Source organism: Pinus tabuliformis, chromosome 8 (assembly GCF_031772625.1).
Source record: "Pinus tabuliformis cultivar Carrire ecotype Pingquan chromosome 8, CPIR1, whole genome shotgun sequence".
Taxonomy (NCBI): domain Eukaryota; kingdom Viridiplantae; phylum Streptophyta; class Pinopsida; order Pinales; family Pinaceae; genus Pinus; species Pinus tabuliformis.
The window spans coordinates 1567768961-1567795244 of NC_142294.1; the positions used below are offsets into that span (position 1 = coordinate 1567768961).

General features: G+C 40.8%; 1 protein-coding gene across 1 annotated transcript in view; it reads right to left on the reverse strand.

Moving 5' to 3' along the window:
- Window positions 1–26284, reverse strand: part of LOC149242006 (uncharacterized) — a 536392-nt gene that overhangs the window by 26387 nt on the left and 483721 nt on the right. Inside the window, exon 12 of the mRNA XM_089374117.1 lies at window positions 23491–23751. Within this exon, the coding sequence (XP_089230243.1) occupies window positions 23491–23751 (261 nt within the window). The remainder of the gene's footprint in view (window positions 1–23490; window positions 23752–26284) is intronic.

Here is a 26284-nt window from a genome sequence, read left to right on the forward strand (position 1 = left end):
AAAAATATACAACACAATTACAGTTATTTTTGGGCAAATGTCCCTGAAAAAACTCAATGCGGAAAAACCAGTGAAGCAGCTCTAAGGGTTTTATTATTATGCAGTAGTAATTTTTGAATACAACTTCTGGATGCCTTACCGGTAATCCAGTCACAAAGAATATTACTGACAGAGAGATATGTGAGATTACCTCACACTAACACTGGAAATCCTGGCTGATCCAGCCCATCAATGACTGCCTCTTTGCAGTCTCTGCGTCAGCCTAGCATCACTCCTCCAGCTAATCAATTTCCTTCCCAGAAGCTTCGATTTCTACCTCCCAATCTCACACACCAGCTTCCAGCTCAAAAATTGATCTCCCCAGCAAATTTTCGGACCTCCTCAAGGCTCTGCACTGCCTCTGCGTGGCCTTGCGTAGCTCTGCGTCAGCCTCTTCTGGCTCAACGCTACCTCTCCCAAATCTCTCTCTACCTCCTCCATTGAGTATTCATGAATCAGGAGAAATCTCCAACCGGAACTATCTCTGCCCCTCACTGCAAAGCTCACTTCAAATTTCTCACCGACAACTGCTTTGCTCCAGAAATTCAATCTTCTAAACTCTCTTTGTTTGTGTTCTCCAAGTGCCCATCAAGCCTTCAATTATAATCTTCTCGTTGATCAATCAGCGGCCTGGATTAGATTCTAATCAATGGCTAGGATCATATTGACTTGATCTCCACCTTCTTCTAGAAGTTTCACACAGTTTATATTAATACCCTTTAATTATTTTAACATAATTAATTATTTTAATAAAACTGTCTCCAGTTGGAATTTCCCAAAATGATTTCTGGGTATTGGAGAATGCATGTGTCTAAGGCTCCTTGCAAAATTTGAGATTTAGAGCATATCTGATGCTACCAGAAATCAACACTCCCTCTCAGCGAGGAATGTGCTTTAGCAATGCAACTTGCTGAAGCATTACTCTGTTCTATAACATCTCCTTCTATGTTGCTGATATCGGACATCCTGTCCACCAACTACTGCGCAACTGTTGCTGACCATACCATTGTCAACGTTACATCCGTATTGTAACTCCCTCTTAATTATGCATCCATGTTGCTACTGGCATTGCCACTGCCAACTGTATCTGCACTACAACCTTCTCCAACTGCTGCTGCTACTGCATTAGCAATGAAAAAGCATCCCAAATTACTGAACTGGTGTTCAATATGATGCATCTCGTTGTTGGAGTCTAACTGCTGCTAGTCTTTGCACTGACCCTCTGAAGCTTCTACGTTGTTGCTGACCTTTGCTCTGTGCTATCTGCACTGCTACCAACTCTGCTCTGTGCTTCTCAATCTCTAGCGCTCCTAGCCACTACAATTGTTACTCCCACGCTCCTCTGCACCAACTAAAACTGATCCATCCTACTACTTTTGATTTGGGCTCCTGTGGCAAGGAATTGATCTGAGAGGTGGGCTCCTCAAGGATCCTGCCCATCTGTAGCACTTTTGAACTACAACTCTAAATCATCCCACCTCCTTCCTGGAGGTATCTCGGCTGTCATGGCAAACTCATCCTCCTTAATATTCGAGGCTGCAACCTTCAGACCATGCTCCTCATCTTTGTCCTTCTTCCTGAGAGGACACTGTGTTGCGTAGTGACCGAATTCACCGCACTTGAAGCATTTGATCTTCGAAACGTCCTTCTTCCACCTCCATTGCTCCTGCTGCCCCTTGGATGTGAGGGTTGCATTCTTTTCCTCCTCCTTGGGCTTTGACCCACTGCTACTGCTTCCATAAAGTTTACACATGACCAAGTCCCTTCTCAACTCGTCTTGCTTAAGTGTTGCCCACATTTCATCCCAATTTGGTAAAGTCGCCCTGCCCAGGATGCTCTAGACAAAGAATTGCCACTCCTTTGAGACTGAGTTGAGGGCCAATCTAACCATCTTGAAACCTTGAGGTGTTGACCCCACAGTTTCCAATTCATCTCAGGTCTCTTGAAGCTTTGTGAGGAACGAATCAATGCGTTCTCCCTTCTGCACCTGCATAGATCTCATCTTCCGCTCCAAGTACATCTTTCGTTGCTCGGAAGATCCTTGATACAGTGTCGACAATGCATCCCACATCTCCTTGGCAGTATTTCTGCCTGCTATGTGACAGAGTATATGATCCTTCACTCCGTTGAGGATCATTCTTTTTGTCTTTGCGATTTCTCCCTTGTACTTCTTGAGCGGATCTGGATCTGCGGGCTCAACTACCATGCTGTCGACATAGACTTTGAGAAAATGCTCATCCAGAAGGCATGACATCCTTTCCTTCCATATCACATAGTTGGATGCCCCATCCAACCTATCCTGATCTCTCAATCCATTGGTTGTCATCTCTGCCAAATCGAAAAAGTCAAATAGCCTCCTCTCTCCTCTGCACAACACTAGACTAGCCTACGTACTCCCTTTTAGAGCTTGTAGATCTGCCCCTCTTTGCTGTTGCTCAGCTAGTAAGAATTCAAACTCCTTGCTTGGAAGTCCTCTGAGGAAGAATTCCCTCTACCGTGTCTCTCTCTTCCCTTTGGCGACTTTCTACTCAGAAACTCCTTGCAGAAAATTGCGTCCCACCAAAAAAACCCCTCTGCGCTGAAGCTTCTGTTGTGTTGCTCCCTCTGCTGCTAACAAATTTTGATCTAGAAATCTTACCTCTCTATTGACCCACTCAGAGAGAGACCTCCTTCGAAAATGTAGCCCTGCTAGCATGAACAACACAAACCCTCTGGGATTCGAATTGTTGCCTCTGCAGGAATTTTGAATTCCCTTCTTCCTTCAACATTGGGTCTTCCGACTCTATTCTTCTTGCTTCTCCTGCAGCTTTGATACCATGTGAAAATTCCTAAACCCGAAATCCCTACTGCAACAAACTCATGTTACTTGTCCCACTTGTTAATTAATACAAGTTATTTACTATGTTCTACGATAAATATCGAAGTAAATACAACTGCAATAATCAATATTTAAAATAATATGTTGAAACAAGAAACTAAATAGGAAAAAGATACAACACAATGACAGTTATTTTTAGAAAACCCCTGAATCACTACCCCTGGCTGCCTCTGCGCAGTCTCTGCGTCAACCCAACGTCAAACCCTTTGGGGACAACATCACTCCTCCAGTTGATCAATTTGTTGCCCAGAAGCTTCTATTTTTGCCTCCTGGTCTCACACCCTAGCTTCCAGCTCCAAAATCGATCTCCCCAACAAATTTTCGGACCTCCTCAAGGCTTTGCGTCAGCCTACGCTGGCGTTGCCTCTGCATGGCCCTACATAGCTCTACGCCAGCCCCTTCTAGCTCATTGTTGCCTCTCTCGAATCTCTCTCTGCGTCCTCTATTGAGTATTCCCAGATCAGGAGAAATCTCCAACTAGAACTATCCCCGTCCCTCACTGCAAAAGCTCACTTCGAATTTCTCACCGACAGCTGCTCTGCTTCAGAAATTCGATCTTTTGAACTCTCTTTGTGTGTGTTCTCCAAGTGCCCATCAAGCCTTCTCTTATAATCCTCTTGTTGATCAATCAACAACCCAGATTAGATTCTAATCAATGCCTAGGATCATATTGACTTGATCTCTGCCTTCTTCTAAAAGTTTCAACCACAGTTTATATTAATACCCTTTAATTATTTTAATTTCCTAAGTTTAGACTTAGGGTCCCATTAAAAATCATTAATTTTTTTAATAAAATTGTCTCTGGGTGGACTTTCCCGAAGTAGTTTCTAGGTATTGGAGAATTCATGTGTCTAAGCCTCCGTACAAAATTTGAGACTTAGAGCACATCCGATGCTACCAAAAATCAACACTCTCTCTTAGCGAGGAATGTGCTTTAGCAATGAAGCCTACTGAAGCATTACTCTGTTCTGTAACATCTCCTTCTGTGCTGCTGATATCCGACATTCTTTCCACCAACTACTACGCAAATGTTACATATGTATTGTTGCTGACCTTGCCACTGTCAACGCTGCATCCATACTGTAACTCCCTCTTAATTCTGCATCCATTTTGTTGCTGGCACTACCATTGCCAAATGCATCTAGACTGCAACCTTCTCCAACTGCTGTTGCTACTGCATTAGCAATGGAAAAGCATCCCAAATTACTGAACTAGTGTTTAGTATGATACATCTCACTGATGGAGTTTGACTGTTGATAGTCTCTGCGCTGACCCTCTGAACCCTCTGCGATGTTGCTGGCCTTGTGTTATCTGAACTACTGCCAACTCTACTCCACGTTGCTCAGTCTCTGGCGCTCCTAGCCACTACAATTGTCACTCTGACATTCCTTTGCACCAACTGACACTGGTCCATCCTGCTACTTCTGATTTGGGCTCCCATAGCAAGGAATTGATTCGAGAGGTGCGCTTCTCAAGGATCCTGCCCATCTGTAGCACTTTCGAACTACAACTCTAAATCAACGCACTTCCCTCCTGGAGGTATCTCGGTTGTCATGGCAAACTCATCCTCCTCGATCTTCGAGGCTACAACCTTCGAATCATGCTTCTCATCTTTGTCCTTCTTCCTGAGAGGACACTGTGTTGCATAGTGACCGAATTCACCACACCTGAAGCATTTGATCTTTGAAACATCCTTGTTCTGCCTCCATTGCTCCTGCTGCCCCTTGGATGCGAGGGTTGCATTCTCTTCCTCCTCCTTCGGCTTCGACCCACTGCTACTGCTTCCATCAAGTTTACACTTGACCAAGTCCCTTCTCAGCTCCTCTTGCTTAAGAGTTGCCCACATTTCATACCAGTTTGGCAAAGTCGACCTACCTAGGATGCTCTGGACAAAGACTTGCCCTCCTCTATGACTGAGTTGAGGGCCTGTCTAACCATCTTGGAACCTTGAGGTGTTGACCCCACAGTTTCTAATTCATCTCAAGTCTCCTGAAGCTTTGTGAGGAACGAATCAATGCGTTCCCCCTTCTGCATCTGCGTAGATCTCATCTTCTGCTCCAAGTACATCTTCCGCTGCTCGGAAGATCCTTGATATAGTGTCAACAATGCATCCCACATCTCCTTGGCAATGTTTTGCCAACTATGTGACAGACTATATGATCTTTCACTTTGTCAAGGATCATTCTTTTTGTCTTTGCAATTTCTCCCTTGTACTTTTTGAGCAGATCTGGATCTGCGGGCTCAGCTACCACGCTGTCGACGTAGACTTTGAGAAAATGCTCATCCAGAAGGCATGACATCCTTACCTTCCATATCACATAGTTGGATTGCCCCATCCAACCTATCTTGATCTCTCAGTCCACTGGCTGCCATCTCTGCCAAATAAAAAAAGTTGAATAACCTCCTCTCTCCTCTGCGCAACGCTAGACTGGCCAACACACTCCATTCTGGAGCTTGTAGATTTGCCGCTCTCCGCTGCTGCTCAGCTAGTAAGAATTCAGACTCCTTGGTTGGAAGTCCTCTGAGGAAGAATTCCCTCTACCTTGTCTCTCTCTTCCCTCTGACGACTTTCCGCCCAGCAACTGCGTGTAGAAAATTGCGTCCCACCAGAAAAACCCCTCTTCGTTGAAGCTTCTGCTGCGATGCTCCCTCAGCTACTGACAAATTTTGACTTGGAAATCTTACTTCTCTGTCTACCCACTCAGAGAGAGACCTCCTTCAAACATCTAGCCCTCCTGGCCTGAACAACGCAAACCCTCTGGGATTCGAATTGCTCCCTTTGCAGGAATTTTGAATTCCCTTCTTCCTTCAGCACTGGGTCTTTCGACTTTGTTCTTCTTGCTTCTCTTGCAGCTCTAATACCATGTGAAAATTCCTAAACCTGGAATCCCTACTGCAACAAACTAATTTTACTTCTCTTACTTGTTAATATGTACAAGTTATTTACTGTGTTCTACAGTAAATATCGAAGTAAATACAACTGCAACATTCACTATTTAAAATAATATGCTGAAACAAGAAACTGAACAGGAAAAAGATACAACACAATGACAATTATTTTTGGAGAAATGTCCCCCGGAAAACCCAATGTGGGAAAACTGGTGCAACAACTCTAAGGGTTTTATTATAATGCAATAGTAATTTCTGAATACAACTTCTGGATGCCTTCCTGGCAATCCAGTTAAAGAGAATATTACTGATAGAGAGATTTGTGAGATTACCTCACACTAACACTGGAAATTTTGGCTGATCCAACCCCTGAATGACTGCCCCTGGCTGCCTCTGCACAGTCTCTGCGTCAGCGCAACGTCAAACCCTTTAGGGACAACATCAGTCCTCCATCTGCCTTTGCGCAGTCTCTACGTCAGCCAACGTCAAACCCTTTGGGGACAGTGTCACTCCTCCATCTGATCGATTTGTCGCCCAAAAGCTTTGATTTCTACCTCCCGATCTAACATCCCGGCTTCGAGCTCTGCAATCAATCTCCCCAACAAATTTTCAGACCTCCTCTAGGCTCTTTGTTAGCGTACGTTGTTGCTGCCTCTGCGTTAGCCTCTTTTGGCTCAACACTGCCTCTCCTAGATCTCTCTCTGCCTCCTCCACTGAGTATTCCCAGATTAGGAGAAATCTCCAACTGGAATTGTCCCCGCTCCTCACTGCAAAAGCTCACTTCGAATTTGTCATGGACAGTTGCTCTGCTTCAGAAATTCGATCTTCTAAACTCTATGTGTGTGTGTTCTCCAAGTGCCCATCAAGCCTCCTCTTATATTCCTCTCATTGATCAATAAACAACCTAGACTAGATTCTAATCAATCCCTAGGATCATATTGACTTGATCTCCACCCTCTTCTAGAAGTTTCACCCACAGTTTATATTAATACCCTTTAATTATTTTAATTTCCTAAGTTTAGACTTAGGATCCCATTAAAAATAATTAATTATTTTAATAAAACTGTCTCCGGGTGGAATTTCCTAAAACAATTTCTAGGCATTGGAGAATGCATGTGTCTAAGCCTACCTGCAAAATTTGAGACTTAGAGCACATCTAATGCTACCATAAATCAGCAGGGGAGACAAATGATTTATAAACACCTTCATCATTGTCTCTCAAGGCACATACCCCATCCAGACATTCACAAGGTATGTCCTTTTAGGACCATTCCCATCTTCGATTTACACATTCTCATGGAATCTCCTCTTCAACTACTCTTGCCTATTGGATCAATCTCAGATGCTTACCCAATCCTCCATTCTTTCTTCATAATGTGAAGACAAGAATGATGTGTATATCTCTCCCTTTTAACTAGGGAGGATCTACTCATTCCTATAAAAGGAATATACCCCAACTCCCTCTTAACTAAGGACTTGTTTCCAACAATATCTATTTTCTCTTTGGTGGAGAGCATGGAACTATCAACTGCTAGTAGGGCTCCTCCTTTCTGCGTCATCATGTCATGGATGAACTTCAACTTCTTCATCATGGAGCCAACTTCTTTGTAGGGCTTCGACCATCTACATCACTTTCCCTTTCCTCTTCATAGTGTTGGACCAAGTAATGCTAGTCATGCCATCTTCTATTCATCGAGAAGTGATCTTCTTCGTCATCATCTGGCTAACCTTCATACTGTTGCCTCTTCCAAGTCATGTTTCCTTCCAGAGTGTTCCATTCAAGTCTATGTGTGCTAGTTGTAGGTGAATTTCTACAAACCTCTTCCGATAGCCATATTCCAACCCAACCAAATGCTTACTTCAAAAATATAAAGTGAATTATTGAACCAAAATTACCTCTTAATAATGGACCTTCGTCATAATATCAACTTTTGCAATATCAACATCCTGCATATTGTACAAGTCCATCTCTAAGACATTTATTATCAAGGTTCTCCTTCATCATACATATCAGGGTCTTCATACCTTCTTCATGGAGATGTCATTGCTAATCCTTTTAATTGTTATCAGATGTTAATTACTCATCTTATCTCAAGTGGCAATAAGTACATCTTTACGAACTCTTCTTCCAACTTCTTCATATATTTCTTCCTTGGGATCTCAATACATAGTTCCTTTAGCATGGGAACAATGGTTGTGAACCACCTCATATTCTTCATTAGGTCATATAGTGTTGATTCTATCTTGTCATCATGTAGAAGAGTTCAAGGTATATTATATGTATGGCTTCCCTTCTTCAATCATGCTCATGAGATAGAGGATTCTAACCATTCTATCTTTATCCATCTATCAAAGTTAACAAATATATGCATACCTCTTCCTTGATGTGATCATCTAGGATTCTTTCAACAACTTCCCTTTCTTTGCTTGAAGATGAAAATGCTTCAACTAAATTGTCATGCTGCACTTCTTTGTCATCATACCATCATCCTTCTGAAATGTGGATCCCACACTAGGTGGAATGTGATGCTTCTTTTAATTAGAGGTGAATCTTTTAACAAAGATTTGAATGGAGGATCTTGATGATCCTTATTCTGCAAATGTTTCTTTCTAATGATGATGAGGTGTGATGATCTCTTATACTCCTATCTTGCTAGATTACTTGCTTTAACCATTCAAACTGCTACTTTCGCTATCCTTTCATGCTTCTATGATGTCATCTCAATTCTGCCATAATGCATTTTATCATGACTGTAATGCATCCTCCCATGACTTGCTAACTTCTATATACTGAAAATAAACTAAATGTATGTGAGATACCCTTTAATAGTAGAGTTCTTTTACTTCTTCTTTCTTTGAATTCTTCTCTTCCGGTTCTTCTACTTCTTCAGTCACATGGGCTTCACTTCTTTCTTTTTTTTTCTTGTTGCCCTTCTTAAGTATAGGACAATTACTCTTGAAATGCCCATATTCATTACATTCATAGCACTGAATATTAGACATGTCAATTTTCTTTTGAAATTTCTTTCGAGGTTCAAATTTTCGAAACTTCCCTTTCCTCCTTGTCATAGCTACATATGCTTGTGTTTGCTCATTTGATCCAACATCATTCTTTGCCTTTAATCTAGTTTCTTCAATCTTACATCATGACCAAAGATCACTAAATGAAGTGACTTCCTTCTTTCCATAGATGCTTGATATGAAGTTGCCCCATTCATCTGGTAATGCATTGAGTACAAGAGTGGTCATCTCTAGATCTGACATAGTTTCTCCTAGCTCTTGTAGTTGATCTCTTATTTAAGACACCTGCATGAGATATGAGGCTACCCCTTCCTCCTTTGATACTTTCATCTTGTATAGTTCAGTTCTTAAAGATATTATTTCCCGTGTAGTACTTGCAGAGAAAATTCCACCAACTTGTCATAGATTTCTTTTCATGTCATCAATTTTTCTACATAGGGAATGAGAGAATCCTTGATTGATTCAATGAGGATCCTTTGAGCCCTTACTTCTTTCATATACTTTGATAGTGCTTGAGATTGTTCTTGTGGAGGTTTGGTGATTGAGCCCTTGACATATTCAATAACTTCATTTTCGATGAGGATCAAATCTATTTTCTTCCATGCAAGGTAGTTGAATGTCCCAACAAGTTTATTGTTCTCCTTGCAGTCATTTGGTTTGTAGATTGAGAAATGAAATATAAAGTACTTACTTGACAAATGAGGATGCTTCCTTGATGATGATATCTTCTTGTGAGCTTTATAAGGAGGGATGATCTTCCTTCTTTAGAATGGCAAAGCTACTTCTTCATATAAGAGGAGATAATCTTCTTCAAAGATGTTTGAGATGTGATCCTTTCTTCAATAAGGGGGAGATCACTTTGATTTCTTTGATGATGTTAAAGTGCTCTTCTTGCTTCCTTATAAATGATGATGTAGAATGTAGACTTCCCAAAATACTTCAAATGTGTAGAGTCCTTTATTTGAATGGAGGTTGGTTTCTGTTTGGTTGGCAGTGTCTGGCATGGACTACAATAGTATGTGGTGGAGGCAATGATGCGGTCGGAAGACTTGAAGTGGAGGCTAGTTGACAGTGACGGTGTGGGTGAGTCTGGTTAGCGGTTTCGGTTTGGGAGAGTCAATGATGGCAACAGTAGTTACTGTGGTTAGCGGTTGGTGACGACACTGCAGGTTGTGATGGTAGGTAGAGTGAATGTAGTGTTACTGTGGTTATGCCGTAGGAAGTCAGTCGGTGGCCCGATGGAGGTGGTAAAACATACGGCAACTTGTTAAACGACATACGAGCCAGTGACTGTGGTTGTGTCGGTTGGGTTAGGCACACTGCCAGTCAAAAATTGAGCGGTGGCTAAGCACTGTCGGGGAGAAGGCGGTTGTTTGTTGAGACGTCAGTGTGGAGCGTAAGCGTTGTGTTGTTCAATGGGCTGCAAATGGTGGTCTCTAGGCAGCAGTGAAGAGGACATTGGATGTTGGTGGCAACAGCTGCGAAGTGGAAGGTGTGACCACACGGTTGCATTGTTTTTTCTTGTTTCTCCACTTTTTTTGTTTTTATATATATATAATTTTTTATATATAATTTCTTTTTAAATATCTTTTTATATATGATTTTTTCCCTTAGTTTTTTTTATATCTTTCTTCTATATAATGTTTTTTTAATCCCTTTTTTTCTTAATAATTTTTTGTTTTGTTTTGTTTTTATTTTTATTTTTATTTTTTTTGTTTAGATTTTTTTTTCCCTTTTTAATTAATTTATTTATTTTTTACTCTTTTATTTTTTTTTTTTTCCAATTTTTTAAACTTATTTTTCTTTTTCTTTTTTTTTTTAATTATATTTTTTTCTTTTATGGCTAAGGGTCAATTGGCGAAAATCGAGAAACTCCAACAACTTTTAGCGAAACGCTTCAGTTGTGACAACAACAAGGTTGACGAATATTAACAGCCAAAAGTCGGATCACACTGGCTCTGTTCAGCGGGTGCGGCTAGAGGATCGAATATCTCTTCTACCAATGTAACGAACAAGGTTCATGTATGCTCTGATATCAATGTAATGAACAAGGGCTGTTATAACAAGTTCAACACTCCAGAAGACTTGGAATATGAAGATCTCCATTGAAGGTACAAGAATATATATTAAAATGTATGAATAAGAATGATGTTACAAATGAGAGTGAGGGCCTACTTATATACCCTAGGAAGGTGCCACTTCATGGAAGGTCATGTCCCATTTAGACATACCTCTTTAGCACTAATTAGACTAAGGATCTCAATGGAACTTGTGTCTTAGTCTTGGAGTGGCAAATATTCGTCAGTTGAAGTCTCTATAAGAAGAAGAGTTTGTTGGGGCTTTCCTCTGAAGTGGGAGAGGTTTTGGCCTTGGCTAATAGCCCCTATTCTATGTCTCTTGTCTCTTTATGGTTTATGCATTAGTAGTTGTTTGATGAAAAAGAACACTAAAAATCTAAGTAAAGAAAGATCCTAATCCAAGAAAGTAAAAAGCATTCACAAGAAGTTACTAATAGAAGATAAATCACTTAATCTCGATGCCCTAGATTTCTCAACATTGAGGCCCTCCAAATTTGAAGAAAATCCGATCTCAAGATATTGCAAGCCCTAGCTTGAGGATTGTTTCTTGCCCTAGGTTTCCCTTGGCTAATGACCTCTTCGAGATTATTGAGTCAAATTCAAAGAAAATTTCTCCTTTAATCCCTTTCTTCCCCCATCAATTAGGTCAAGCACACCCTTGATTGATAAATTCCATCCCCTTGACCTAATTATGGGTCCACTTGGTCCCGTGTGGTACCACAACCTTTTGAAGATAATTCCACAATGACCACTTGGTATCCAAGTTTCCACAAGGGTCTTAGGGTCTAGGAATCTCTTTGATAAGTCATATACTCGAACCCAAGCCCTTCCTAGAGAGCCTTTCATCTTGCTTTCCAAGCAAGCTAGCCATATATTTGAGCCTCTCTTGTGAATAGGATTCCAGGATCACCTTTCACCCTATCATTGATTCATTCATCTTCGTGACCCTCATTATATCGGGTCTCCTACCATTGGTGAAAGTCCGTAAAAAGCAAGGCACCTTAGTTGAGGTGACAGTGGCCTATCGCTCCATTGTTTCCCTTGACCTAGTAGTTTCCCTATAGGATCCCCTCTTAGGACCCCTCTATTTTAAGTGGTAGCAACTCCAAAAGCCATTTGCTTGAGTTATAATGTTTCTTTTATAGCAAGAGGAATGAGCTTTCATATCCCCTATGACTCTTGAGTTACCCTCATGACTCTTGGACTTCCAATGTGACCTTTGGACTTCTATATGACTTTCGTACTTTTCCTAAAGATTCTTTTGTCCATATATGACTATGTGACTTTTCATATTCCACATATACATATATCCCATGATACATATGTCCCATCTTGTGATGCCAAATCTCACACAGCTCAGAACTGCTAGCTCCGCTGTCGGTACTACTGCTCAATGCCACAAGGGACTGGAATGCAAACTTGTACACCTTTGCATGGTGTACAACTATCACTCTAGTTGAATCAGCTGGAGTGCCCCTGGGATACATCAACACCTGTCCTCCCCTGAACAGTACCTCATATCCTCTATCCTCCAAAGATGATACGGATATGAGGTTCTTCCTCATCCCTGGCACATAAAGAACATCTGACACCTTCAAGGGAGGTTTGGACTCCCTCTGAAATGTCAGTGTCCCCACCCCGACTGCTCTAACAACTCTGTCATCACCGAGTACTACCTCTATATCAGTGCCACTCTCTGAAAGCTTAGAGAAGTACTCACGGACTCCTGTCATGTGATGTGAAGCCCCACTGTCCACATACCAGATACCCGAAGATGCTCCGCTAATTGAGGGAAAAGCATGCTCCCTCTGAACCTGTGTGGCAGGTGATCCTGCACTAGAGGACTCATACTCAGTGAACCCAAACTCCCGGTCAAAACGAACTGCAAAGTCCTCAACCTCTGTTGAAGCTGCCACGTTCTGGTTCTTCCCCTTCTTCTTCTTCTTCTCCGGACACACAACTGCATAGTGTCCCATCTTTTAACAATTCCAACACTTCACCTTGGAATAGTCCTTCCGTGTGTTACCCTGTTTACCTTTGCCTTTGCCTTTGCCCCCACCATTGCTTGTGGAAGCCTGCTTCTTCCCTTTGCCTTTCTTGCCTCCTGCCGACAGTGCTACATCCTCATCTTGCTCAACTGGCTTGGCTGCTTCAAGTTGACCTTTCTTGATCTTTGTCTGAATGCAATCATCCCAAAACCTCTCCCATGTGGGAAGGGTCTCACGTGCACAAACCCCATCAACAAAGTTCATCCATGAACGGGGAAGGCCATTCACTGCAATCCGCACCAACTCAGTGGGTGGAATGTCCTCTCCAACTGCTGCCAACTCATTTCTCATATTAGTAATCTTTGTGAGATATCCAGCTGCACTATCATTACCCATCTTAATAGTCTTCAGCTTCTCCTTCAGGACAATATTCCGGTTCTCTGGTAGAGATTGGACAATGCTGTCCACATCTCATGGGCATTTCTCTTTCCTCTCACATGAGGAATGCAACGGTCTTTGACTCCGTCTAGAATCAGTCTCTTACCCTTGTTGTTCTTTTTATTATACTCAGCCAACTGAGTAGCATCAATAGGCACAACAATAGGGTTCTGTGTGGTATGCACCATGATGTCCCAGACTTCTGCGTCCTCAAAGATACTCTGCATTCTCTCCTTCCAAACGATGTAGTTTGTATGCCATCCAACCTATCCTCCACCCTCAATCCCAATGACATCCTGTTGTTCTAAAACTAAAAAATAGCACTGCTGTAGTAAAGATAAAAACTGTTGTTTGTAAAAATCAACTTGCTGGAATTTTCTGAGTGAAAAATCAGCAGGCTGTAATTTTCCTCCTTGCTGTCCCAAACTGCACTTCAGCACTCAAGCTCTGATACCATGTAAAAATTTCTCATTTCCCACCCCGGTTTTTAGTTTCACCTTATTTCTCCGATATAGTTAAATGCCCTTTCCCATATCCATACATTCAACCACTGAAAAATAATTTTTTGCTAAAAACACAAATTCTGGAAATTTTACAGAATGCTGGAAAATGTAGAAATAAAAATCAGCATGTACAAACAACCATTTAACACAGTGAATTTTGGTCAATGTGACCCTAGAAAAACCCCCTACAACTCTTGGGGAAAACCAGTTCGAGAGCCCTTTCTTATTTATGAAAAATGCTTTTACAGTGAGAAATATTCAGCAAAAAAATCAGCAAGCAAATTTTACAACTTATCTCGTTTTCCGTGCCGCACAGCCAACTGGAAAATACTAACAAACAACAAAACAAGACAACAATAAATGTTGTACGGCCTCCTCGATTTTTGTGCCCACTTTCAGCCTTAAATGTTGTTGTACGGAATAAATACGATGTATGGACTTCGTTTTGCGTGCAGAAAAACAACAATATGTTGTACGGATTTCCTTGGAAAATGTTCCAGCAAACTGCTCCTCGATTTCTGTGCAAACAGCTGTACGGATTTCTAGAAAATCGTGCCAAATTTTGCCTTTCACTGTGTGTTAACTCAGCTGTACGGATTTGCTAAACTGTTGCCTTGGAATGTGTGCCAAGCTGCTATCTCCTTCTCCTCCCTGTCTAGAAATCTCCCTTGCTCTCTTGCTCTCCTTCACTCAATCTGCTTATGAAAGAATGAATGACCTTTTCCTCCTCCTTTAATCTAACCCTAAGTGACTTCTGGGTGATCCCTAAATCCAATGGTTGAAATAGATTGAGATCTAGGGCTGAGATTAAATGCTCATTTAAATATCATTTTCTATTTTTTAATTCACCCCACTTTAATAAAGACCCACTTAGTCATTTATTTTCAAAGTCACTTTTCCTTTCTAATTTTACATTGACTTTAATAAAGTCACTTTAAAATTAGACTTTAGTAACTTTATCACTTAAAGTCACTTTTAAATTAAATTTGACTTTATAAAAATTATAAAGTCACTTTAGGAGAAAAATTAAATTCTTTTTGGACACTTTTCCCTAGGCCAAAGATCAAAGCCTTAGGGAACCACCTGTCCTCCGGTACCAAATTTCAACAGCAGCAACTCCCTCCTCCTTGGTCTTGCCCTGTTAGGTACTATTCTGACCACAGTACCCCACCAGCTTCACTCCGCAACTTACCCACAGCCTCCTATGCCTCAGCAAACTGAAGGTTAGAGCTTCTAGGCTCTGCGCAATCCCGACACCAACAAAATCCGCACCTCTTGGCCACGACTGTCAATCCTTCCTAACTAACAAAGATGACCGAGCACTACATAGGTCAGGTTTGCTCCTTTCTGCCACTGTGCTGATCCTCCTCCCAGCTCAAACTTGATGATGCAGGCACTACATCACCCCTCCCTTGATCTTTCTCCACTAGGAAAGCTTCTGTCACTTGGGACAATTGTTTCTGCTACTGCTGCTCTGCTCAGCTGATGCCCTCAGTTCTCATGTGATATGCAACCTCGCTCTAATACCATGTTGGAATTTCTAAGTCTAACTGTTAGAAATCCTTCATGTACTTTCTGATTTATTTCTGCCTACTTGTTCTATTTAATTAACAAGTTATTTACCATGTAAATACTGAAAATAAATACAAGTACATGCTCAACACATTACAAATCATCAACTGAAGGAAAAACAAGAACACAAGTGACACCGTTATTTTTGGACTAATGTCCCTGGAAAAACCCAATGCGGGAAAACCGGTGCAGCTATCTGAGGGTTTTATTATTAAGTATTTTTAGAATACAATCTGGGTGCTAGAAATGGCTCACCCAATAGAGAATGCCCTCGATAGTAGTACCTCTCAGTCGGAGACAGATATCAACCCCAATTTTCCCCACGAAATCTCCCAGCGTCAGCGTCTAGGGTTTGCGACAACCTCTTTGGCCCAGTGTCTGCCCAACATCAGCCTCTCTAGCCCAGCATCAGCTTCTCGAGGCTCTGCATCAGCCTCTGGAGGCTCTACGACACCCACGCTGGCCCTCCTTAGGCTCTGCGTAGCTCCTGGCTGCCTCTGCGTGACCTCTGGTTGCTTCTGCACAGCCTCTAGTCAGCTCTGCATCAACCCTCTCCCGGCTTCTGCATTGATGCTCCTGGTACTATCTCTGCCTCTCTTCTACTACATTCACTGCCCCTCAGCTACAACTTTGATCACTCCTTCGATTTCCTTAGCAAACCCTGCCCCAAAAAATTGAATTCTTGATCAACTCGGTGTATTCTCCAAGTGACCCTCAAGCCTCCTCTTATACTTTTCTTGTTGGTCCATCAACGACGAAGATTAAATCCCTAATCAACGACTAAGATTAGATTTGGCTTGATCCATGACTTTTGGACCATTCTAACTCAGTTTTATATTAATTCACATTAATATTTTATTTTCCCTAAGTTTAGACTTAGGGACTCCATTAAAAATATTAATTATTTTAATATCTTCCAAACTGGTTAGATTCTGCCCAAACCATTTCTGGTTCTTAGAGATCTCATGTTCTTTAGCCTCTCCACCAATTTTCACGGCTAGAGCACATCCGATGCTACCCCAAAGCAATAAACTCGCCACACCCGAAGCACTTGAACTCAGATAGGTCCTTCTTCTTCTTCTTCCCCTGTCCCTGACTGGGACACTTTGATGCAAGGGACACATTCTCCTCTTCCTTCTCATCCATTAAACCCTTAATGTTGCTTCCATTAATGGAGTTCTTTACTAGAGCTCGCCTCATCTCCTCCTGCTGCAAGTTTGACCACATCCTATCCCACCTAGGTAAAGTGTCATGTCCCAAGATGCTCTGGACAAAGACTTGCCACTCCTTTCAGACATTGTTTAGGGCTAAACGTACAAGCTTTGTAGGTTGAAATGCCTCCCTAACGATTGCAAGTTGATCTAGGATTCTTGAATTCTGGTGAGGAAGGGATCTATACCTTCACCCATTTGCATCCTGATGTTTCTTTGCGTCTCTTGCAGGAACATCTTTTGTTCCTCGGAAGGTTCTGATATAGCTGAGTGAGAGCATCCCACATCTACTTGGCCATATTCTTGGCCAATATATGCGAGACTATATGGTCTCGGACTCCATCCAAGATCATTCACTTCGCCATTGCCATCTCTTTCCTATATTCCCTTCAACTGATCTGCATCATTTGATGCTGCCACAACACTTTCTGCATAGGTATTTAGGCCGAATTCATCTCGCAGAAAGGACATCCTAGCCTTCCAAATGACATAGTTGGAGGCTCCCTCCAACCTATCCTGATCTCTAAGCCCAGTTGTCGCCATATTTGAATCTAAACCGAAAATATCCCTCTTCCCCTACTCAGCTGTCGATTTTGCTATTCACACTCGCTTCTGAAGTGTGAAATCTACCTACTGCAACTGGAAACTTGGATTTCTAAGCTAGAAACCCTTTGAGAGGAATTTCCCTCTCTATGTGCATTTTCTCTTCCACCCGACATGGATTCTGCTCTAGAAAACTATTGCAAAACCCTCTATGCCCAAACAAGAAAATCTGCCATACGAAAATTTGTCGTTGATGCTTCTAGTTGCGATGCACTCGCGGCTTTTCCATACTCGTGTGGTTGTTCACTGAAACTCTCAACTCGCGCGATCCACGCGCCTGTCTAGGAAAATATCACGAGGTTCCTCACAGTTGTTCTGAGCTAACCCACGCAGTCATTCGGAAAATTCATTCTGCAGTTCCCTCTAAACCACAAATATTTCTTTTCTTCTTTTGAGCCTCCTGTCTGTCAACCTCCCTCTGATACCATGTGAAAAATCCCTTGAAACGCAACAACTGGAATTAATTCTCCTAACTAATTAACGTTTTGTTAATTTTCTGATTAATACGGAATTAATCACATCCAATTTCTTCACCACAAAGAAATATTGCAAAAACAAAATATGAATTGAGAAATGATAAGACACATAAAAATGACATTGTTGTTTTTGGACAAAAGTCCCCAGAAAAAACCAATGTGGGAAAACCGGTGCGCAATTGAGGGTTTATTTTATTATGCAGCAGTGAATTTTGAGTACAATCTTTGGAAGCCCTCCTACCTATCCAAACAACAAGATCTGACAGAAAATATTTGGAGAGAAGGTTCTTTCCCTCCACAAGCAAACCACAACCTCTAAAAACTAGTCGTTCAACCTCTGCTCAAGCCCTCACAGCGTCTAATCGATCCACGTGACTCTGCTAAGAAAACTTGCGATCCTCGCTGTTGTACTAGGAAAACCCACGCGATCGTAATTGCAACCGGTCAGGAAATTCCACACGACCCTTGCGGCTGATCTGGGCTAGCTACGCTCTGGAATACTTAAGTCACTCACTTTTGCCTCTTCTAGCACTGGAAATCCTCCTCCGAATCACTGTCTCTGTGCCTTTGACACTTTGCTACTCGATCTATGACTTGATCAGTCCTGCTGAATCACCTGCACTAGAGAATCAATCGGTTTAGATCATTGAGTATCTGCAATTGGTCACACTCTCAAGTGCTTCTCGCCTTCAAGTGTTCTTCAAAGTGTATCCTACATCTACCCATCGACTTCTTATAATCTCCAGTTGAGACTTCAACGCACTGTTTTAAAATTCAGCCAATTCATTAGTGACTCGGGCCTCGGCTGAGTTGATTCGAGTCACTCCAAAAATTCTGACCCGGTGCAATAACCAGTTCAGTTGACCGAGTCATGGCTGACTCGACCGAGTTATTGCATGACTCGGTTGAGTCAGCCATGACTCGGTCAACTCGGCCGTTTCCGCAATAACTCGGCCGAGTCACTAACTACGGCCTATAACCCTAAAAAAATGTGATTTCTCATATCTTTTAAAAAAAAATTAAGTGTTAGCTAATTGTTGGGGACTCCAATGTGTTTTATAAATTAGTTAAATCCTATTTGGGGTCCATTCCCCCCTCCCAAACCCTATTTAACACACTCAAATGCTCTCATTCTCTCACAGCCATCTCATGCATTTGAGTGAGAACTTCAGTGAGAGTTAGTGAGCAGTTCTTGAGTTTGTTTTTGGAGCAGCAGTGAGGAGTCTTGGGCAAGCATTATAGCTGGAGTGAGGAGCTTCTTGGGCAGCCATTTGGAGCAACATTGAGGAGTTGATTCTTGGAGCAAGCTTGAGGAGGCAATTTGTGCCTGGAAGTATTTTTTTCACCTCTACAAATCTATTTTTGCTTATTAAATTTTAGGTGCATATCTAGAAAGCCTAGAGAGTGTTTTTGTGAAAGAAATGAACATTGAATCAATGTTTTTTTTTTCATTTTCAGATTGTTTGCTTTCATTTCCTAGTCAAAAAATGGCACCTAGAGCGAGAGATCTTGCTTGGGCATATGTTGAAATGGTTGATAGTCAAATGCAATGCAAATTTTGCCATAGGAAAATTAAGGAAGGTGTTGGGGGCATTAATAGGCTGAAACAACACTTGGCGGGGATTAGAGACCAAATTACTCCATGTACCTCACCAGAAATTGGGGAGATTAGGAAGCAATTGTTGGCCAGCTTTGAGAAGTTTAAAGAAGATAAGCCTAAGCAAAGAGAGTTAGGATGAAATTGGGAGGAAGAGGGAGATACAAAAAATGATGGCTACCAACCCCAATTATGATTTTGAGGGTTCTTCCTCTATCCCTCATACTGATGCATCCAACCCTTTCCGATATGTTCCTCCCTCTTTTGGTTCTGTTCAAGATAAGGGAAAGGGTAGAATGAAAAAGGGTGATATGACTATCAAAAGTTATTTCACTCCCTCCTCTACATCAGATGCACATGGTCCTCAAGTTAGTAAAAGTCAAATGCAGCGCACTTTAGATGACCATTGGAAGAAAGAATTGAGGGAGACTGCTTGTGAGTACATAGCTAGATGGTGGTATGATGTTGATATCCCCTTCAATGCTTCCCGTTCACCATATTATGAGCCTATGTTTGATGCCATACATGCTGCTAGAAAAGGCTTCAAAGGCCCTACTATGCATGAGCTAAAGGGGTATCATTTGCAGAAAGAAATTGACTCCATTAATGAGTATTTGAAAGATTTCAAGGACTCATGGGCAAGAACAAGATGTACCATCATGTCAGATGGATGCACTGATCAAAGAAATCGTACCATCGTAAACTTTCTTGTTTTCTGCCCACGGGGAACCACGTTTTTAAAAATCAGTGGATGCATCTGATAAAGTAAAAGATGGGCAATTGTTGTTTCAGCTATTGGATCAGGTTGTTGAGGAGGTGGGGGTGGCTAATGTTGTTCAAGTCATCACAGATAATGCCTCTAACTATGTTCTTGTTGGTAAACTGTTCAAGGAAAAACACAAGACCATCTTTTGGAGCCCATGTGTTGCACATTGCATAGACCTCATGCTTAAGGATATTGGAAAAATAGATTGGGTCAAAAACACTGTAGATCATGCAAAAAGCATAACAAAATTTATCTACAATCATTCATTGATTTTGAGCCTCATGAGGAAACACACTGGAGGCAAGGATATTATTAGGCCTGCCATCACTAGATTTAGTATTCATTTTTTGACATTGCAATCTATGCTTTCCCAAAATAGAAACTTGCAAAGATGTTTTCCAATGATGAATGGAATCAAAGCAATTGGTCTAACAAACCAGAAGACAAAGATTGCAAAAGAAAGTTAAAGAAGAAACTTTTTGGAGAAAGGCAGCAAAGATTGTGAAGCTTGCTGAGCCACTAGTTAAGGTGTTGTGGTTGGTGAATGGGGAAAGGTTGGTTATGGGCTTCATTTATGAGGCTATGGATCAAGCAAAGGAGCAAATAAAGAGGGCATACAAGGATAGAGTGGCTAAGTATGGGCCCATTTGGGCAATCATTGATGAAAGATGGAACAATCAACTCCATCGCCCTATACATGCAGCGTGTATTTTTTGAACCCACGGTATCATTATAAATCTAAGGAGTCATGAGCTTTGAGGGGGGAGGTCAGAGATGGACTGATTGATTGCATTGATCGCATGATACCATAGAGTCTGATCAGCTAGAGATACACCGACAGGTCACAACCTTCAGCAATGCCTCAGGTACCTTTGGGGAGAACCTAGCAAAGATTGCAAGAGAAGCAGATGAGCCAGGTAAAAAAAAAATCAATTTTCAAATTCTTAATAGTTTTACTTTTTTTTTAATTTTGTTAAATTGTTTATAATTTGAAAGTTGGATATAATTTGTAATTTTGTTGAGCTAACTCAATACACTCCTATGTTTTTTGTAGCACAATGGTGGGAGGCTTTTGGTGGCCATTGTCCTGAATTGTAAAAGTTTGCAATTCGTATCTTGAGTCAAACTTGCAATGCCACTGGGTGTGAGCACAATTGGTCTGTCTTTGAGAGGATTCACAAAGAAGAGAAACCGTTTGGATAAAAAACGGCTAAATGATCTAGTCTATGTCCAATACAACCTCTGGCTCAGACGAAACCAATTGCTGAACGAAAGACCTGATTCAGATCCCATTGTGTTGGAAAACATTGATCCAACATCAGATCGGGTAGTGGAGAGTCATCCAGCAGAGTTTGATCCTGATGAGGATCTTGATTTAGATTTAGATATCAAGGCATCAGTTGACATGTTGTTCAGTTGAATGCAGATCCCAATCCACCTGTACTACCAACCTCAGTCTCACAGCCAGCAAGGACTCCAGTTGCAAGCGCTTCCTCTGCTCAGCCACGACAAAAGCGCAGCCGCATATCTTCTCTATCTCAGCTTGCATCTGCTGCAGTTGCATAGCCTGCTACTGGTATCACTTCTACAGTTGCAGTTGGAGATGATGATGATAAGGAGGAGCCATGGGGCCCCCTGTTTGACTCTGATGATGATCTAGAGATTGATCGACATGATCTTGGCTCCTCTAGCAGTAGCTACTAGCCAGTGGTACTAGAGTTTGGTCACAATTTACTTTTGTTGTAGAGGCCATTTCTAGCCTCGGTTATGTGTTTTTTGTTTTGAGTCTTTGATCATGTATGACAGTTGACTATGTATTGCCATTGGACAGTGCAATGGGTGCCATTTTGATATAATGGATTGGTTCATGAGCCTACTTTGATCCTATGTTGTCTTCCGTCTATATTATAATGATGTGTGTTTGGAAACATGAATGAAAATCTTTAAAATTATGTTTAAAATCTTTAAATTATGTTTTTTATAAAAAAATATATATATTTAATATATTTTTTGCAACGATCGAGTCATTGAAATCGAGCCGACCGAGTCAATACCAAGTCGGAGTCGGAGTCGAAGTTTTAAAACATTGCCTCAACGACCATAATTAAAACTTAATCAATGGTTGATATTATCTCTAAGTCAATCCCAGTGAGTTTCTAGATAATTCACACCTTGCTCAATTAATTTCTATTAATTAACCCATTTTCCTAAGTTAGGCTTATGAAAAATTAAATGATGGCTAATTAATTTAATTGAGTCATTTCTAGGTTGAATTTCCAAAAATGATTTTTGGGTTTTGGACATCTCATGTGTTTTAGCCTCTCCACAAAGTTTCTAGACTAGAACACCTCTGATGTTACAAAACCTAACAAAGCTAATGCCCAAATACCTCAAGGAAATTTAGACCCATCAAAGAGAATGAGTCTCCCAAAGGTGAGAGCAGCAGTATGGGCTTGAATTAAAGAGGATTCATGTAAAGATAGAATTAGCCTGGCACAACTTTAAAGTAGATAATGATGGATTTGAACCACTACAGCAATGAACTAGAACCTAAAAGGTCGCTAAAGAGACTTCCATAAACAAGAGCACTTACTAGCACTTCTCATGGAGATAAAGGTTTTCTTTAGCATAACCAGTTACCCACACTGCCTTCCAATGTATCTATTTGGATTATCATTTATAGGGTTCAATTTATCTCAAAGTTAGCTTGCAGCATTTCAAAACTGATACGAAGAAATAGTTGACCACCACTAACCTAGAAATAATGAACAAATTAATATCTCTCAAGTACAATAATTACAATTCAATCTTGGACGGGGACATTAAGAGGTGAATTAGGATACTATCCTTTACTTCTAGGATATGGAACTAGTCTAAGGAAGTACCTAAAATAAATACCTTAATATCTTATCATGCATCACTCATCACAGAGTAAATCTACTTAATATCAGGGAAAATAAGGGGACAAGTAGTAGCTAGTTTTTCCTGTCATGAACTAAATAAATAAATGAATTGCAATGATATATCTACGACAGACCATACTAAACTTACATTCCCTGCTAGGATTCATGAGAGTTGTCTAACCTAATCTTATCAAAGATATCAATATCACAAGCAGAAAAAATGCCAACGATGAGCAGTAAACAAGGCTGCATCATCAACCACAAGCAGTAATCAAGTGGCTGGACCATAAAGCTTCATCACCTGACAAAACTTAGAGACTTTGTGTTTTCCTACTGTATTTGATAATATTTAAATACCACATTATAAATTTTCCAGGAAATATGTAAATAGCAAGAGATTCAGCATAAGTTAAAAGTTAACAGTTTACACCTGGGAGAAGCATATACCCTAATTTTGTCAGCTTCATCATAGTCTAATAACCAAAGAGAAAATATACACTAAAAGCCAAGTGGGTTTCAAAAACATACAAGGCGTTCAAGACGATGCCACCGAATTGATCCATTGTTGCGGATAAGAAGCTCCCTCAATATTTTTCTCATATCAGGATCTGCATCAGCAAGTAATCTTCCTATAATGAAAGGATATGCACTTTCAACCACCTTAAATTCAGGATCCAATGTCTTTGCCGTTCCTTCTAGAGATCCCAGAGCTCTTATCACTAATGCATAGTCAGGAGGCAAAGAAAAATTGTGCTCATACATGACATAAGATAACTGGTTCATAATACCCTGAGAACACATACATTAAAGCGGTGATAAATTTGAATCAAAAGCTTTATTTGAATCAAGATATTTAAACTTTCAAGAGGAAAATATGTACTACAAAACCTTAGCAGTTGGAAGTTAGAACCAACGAAAACTTGCAATAAAATGACAACACCGAATACAATACTGCAAACTCTACACTATAATATAAGCTAAAGGAAAAAAGGGGGTGCACCGAATGATATATGCATAGGAAGGTAAACAACAACATACAGATGAACTTGAAAAGTGCATGCAAAATGTAAGCATAAGAAGGTAAACCAAATCAGACATATGAAGTTGAAAAGTGCATGCAAAACACTGTTGATTTTTGTGTAGCATTGGGACGTATTACTGCATGCCATAAAGGCCTCCCAAGTCAGCCAAGGAAAAAATTAAAATTATCATTTTTGGGTTTCATGCAGGCCCCAAAGTGTCAAGTCAGCCCCACCAATGAATGGGTCTGACACTTGGTGAAAGTCCACCCCATTTGACTACTATAACCACACAATATGACTTCTCCACCTTGAGCAATTCAGATCATCCAACAACCTCTGATCTAACAGCCACATGTGGGACCAGAAAAAGGATGAATTTACAGAGTTTTGACTAATTCTGAAGTTTGACTAAAGTTGACAATTGACTTGTGATTGACCAAGCTGAAGCTGCCATTTAACCGAGTTCTGACCTGCTCTGTTTAACGAAGATTCTGGCTATGTTTGATGAAGAATTTGGTAGAGTTTGAACAAAGGGGCAAGTTTAACCACAGAAAAGGGACTATTTGACCGCAGAATTGACCACAGGAAGTCAACTGCAGGTTGACCATAGGAAGTCGACCGCAGGTTGACCACAGGAAGTCAACCGCAGCGGACAACTGCAGGTCCAAAGTTGACCACAGGAGATATGTTGACTAGCCCAAAATTTGACCAGAATTGACTATTTCAGAGGTTTGACCAGCACTGACTAAGCTGGAATTTTGACCGGGTTTGACTGGTATCTTGGACTTAGATTTTCTGTGTAATTTCTTAAGGATATATGTTCTCTATTGTGCATGGCTATCTCTGTTGATACTACTGTTTTCACTGCATTACTGTTGAGATTTTCTGTGTAATTGCTTAACGATATATGTGACATAAGATAACTTGATTGGAAATCATCGGAAGGTAATTATCGGATCAGAAGATCAGTTTCTATAGTGCATTATTGTAGAAAATTCAACATGGAATCAGAGCCTTGATAAAAGAGCAGCCATTGAAGTATCTTGAAGATGCCTGTTTGGACTGAGTTTTTAAGGCAGCCAAGAAGCATGTTTAGGGCATAGGTGGCAAATTGGGCCTGTTCTGACAGCAGGAAGGGTGAATTTTGATGAATGTCTAGGCCAGATTATTAAGGGTTTGTTTAGGCCTGTTAGCAAGGGCAGTTTGACGACCTCTTGTGATGCATTTTAAGGGCATTCAAAGGGCTGATTAAGGTTGGTTTCATGGCACCTCAGAGGGCAGAACTCAGGAGCCAAGGAGGTATTATAAGGTGGCAGAAAGTCTGACAAGCATGACCAGACTTCCTAATTATTAATTTGAGGTATGAGCCTTTTGTTAAATTGATACTATAATTATTAAGGACAGCTTGCTGCCTGAATGTGATCAATCGTCTAATTCCAGTCTGAGGGATGATCTAAAGATTGATGCCACATCATTTGTTTTTGTGGAATGACCTGAGACAGTCTATAGTATAGATGATGACGCTTTTTTTCAAGCATGACATGTGTAAAAACTGATTTGAAGTTGTTAGGTACAAGCAATGTTTGATAACCGCGATCGGGATTAAATCGGTGAGGGTCCGAATAATAAAATTAAATAAATAAATAAAATTGTAAAAATCAGGATAAAAATCGGCAAAAAAGCGGAAAATTTAAAAAATACAAAAAAAACAAGATTTTTTGGGAAAAATTGTCGATTTATTCGTTTCAGGCAAATATTCACGATTTTCACAACATTGGGTACAAGTACAAACCTACATTTGACATGGGGTGAAATCCTTCTTTATTGTCCACATTAGATGTGATCAACTTGATTATTTGAAATGTGTACCAAAGGGAAGTTGTTAATTTGACTAAGTACACTTTGCTATTTCATCCACCAAGAAAGTTGGCAAGTTACTCTTGGACCAGAGGGAGCTAAGGGCAAAGACTCCTTCACCTACTTTTATAAGGCAAGAAAAGAGCCTATAATAACACTTGTATTAAAGTATGCGCCTTTCTTTGGTCTTTATGGTTGTGTGTTACAAGAGTTAGAAGACTTAGAGTTTGTAAACCCTAGAAGACTTGGAAGTTACGACTTGTATTAAAGTCTCATATGAGAAAGTCCTAGGGTTTGTGATATAAAACCCTAAAGAAAAACCTAGAGTGTTGGATGCAAGTGGAAGTGGTGTGATGCATACTTGGTTTATCTCATTGATAGCAAGTGGATGACTTGGTATTGATGCTAGCTCATTGTTGAGCCTTTGGAGTGGCTAGATAACT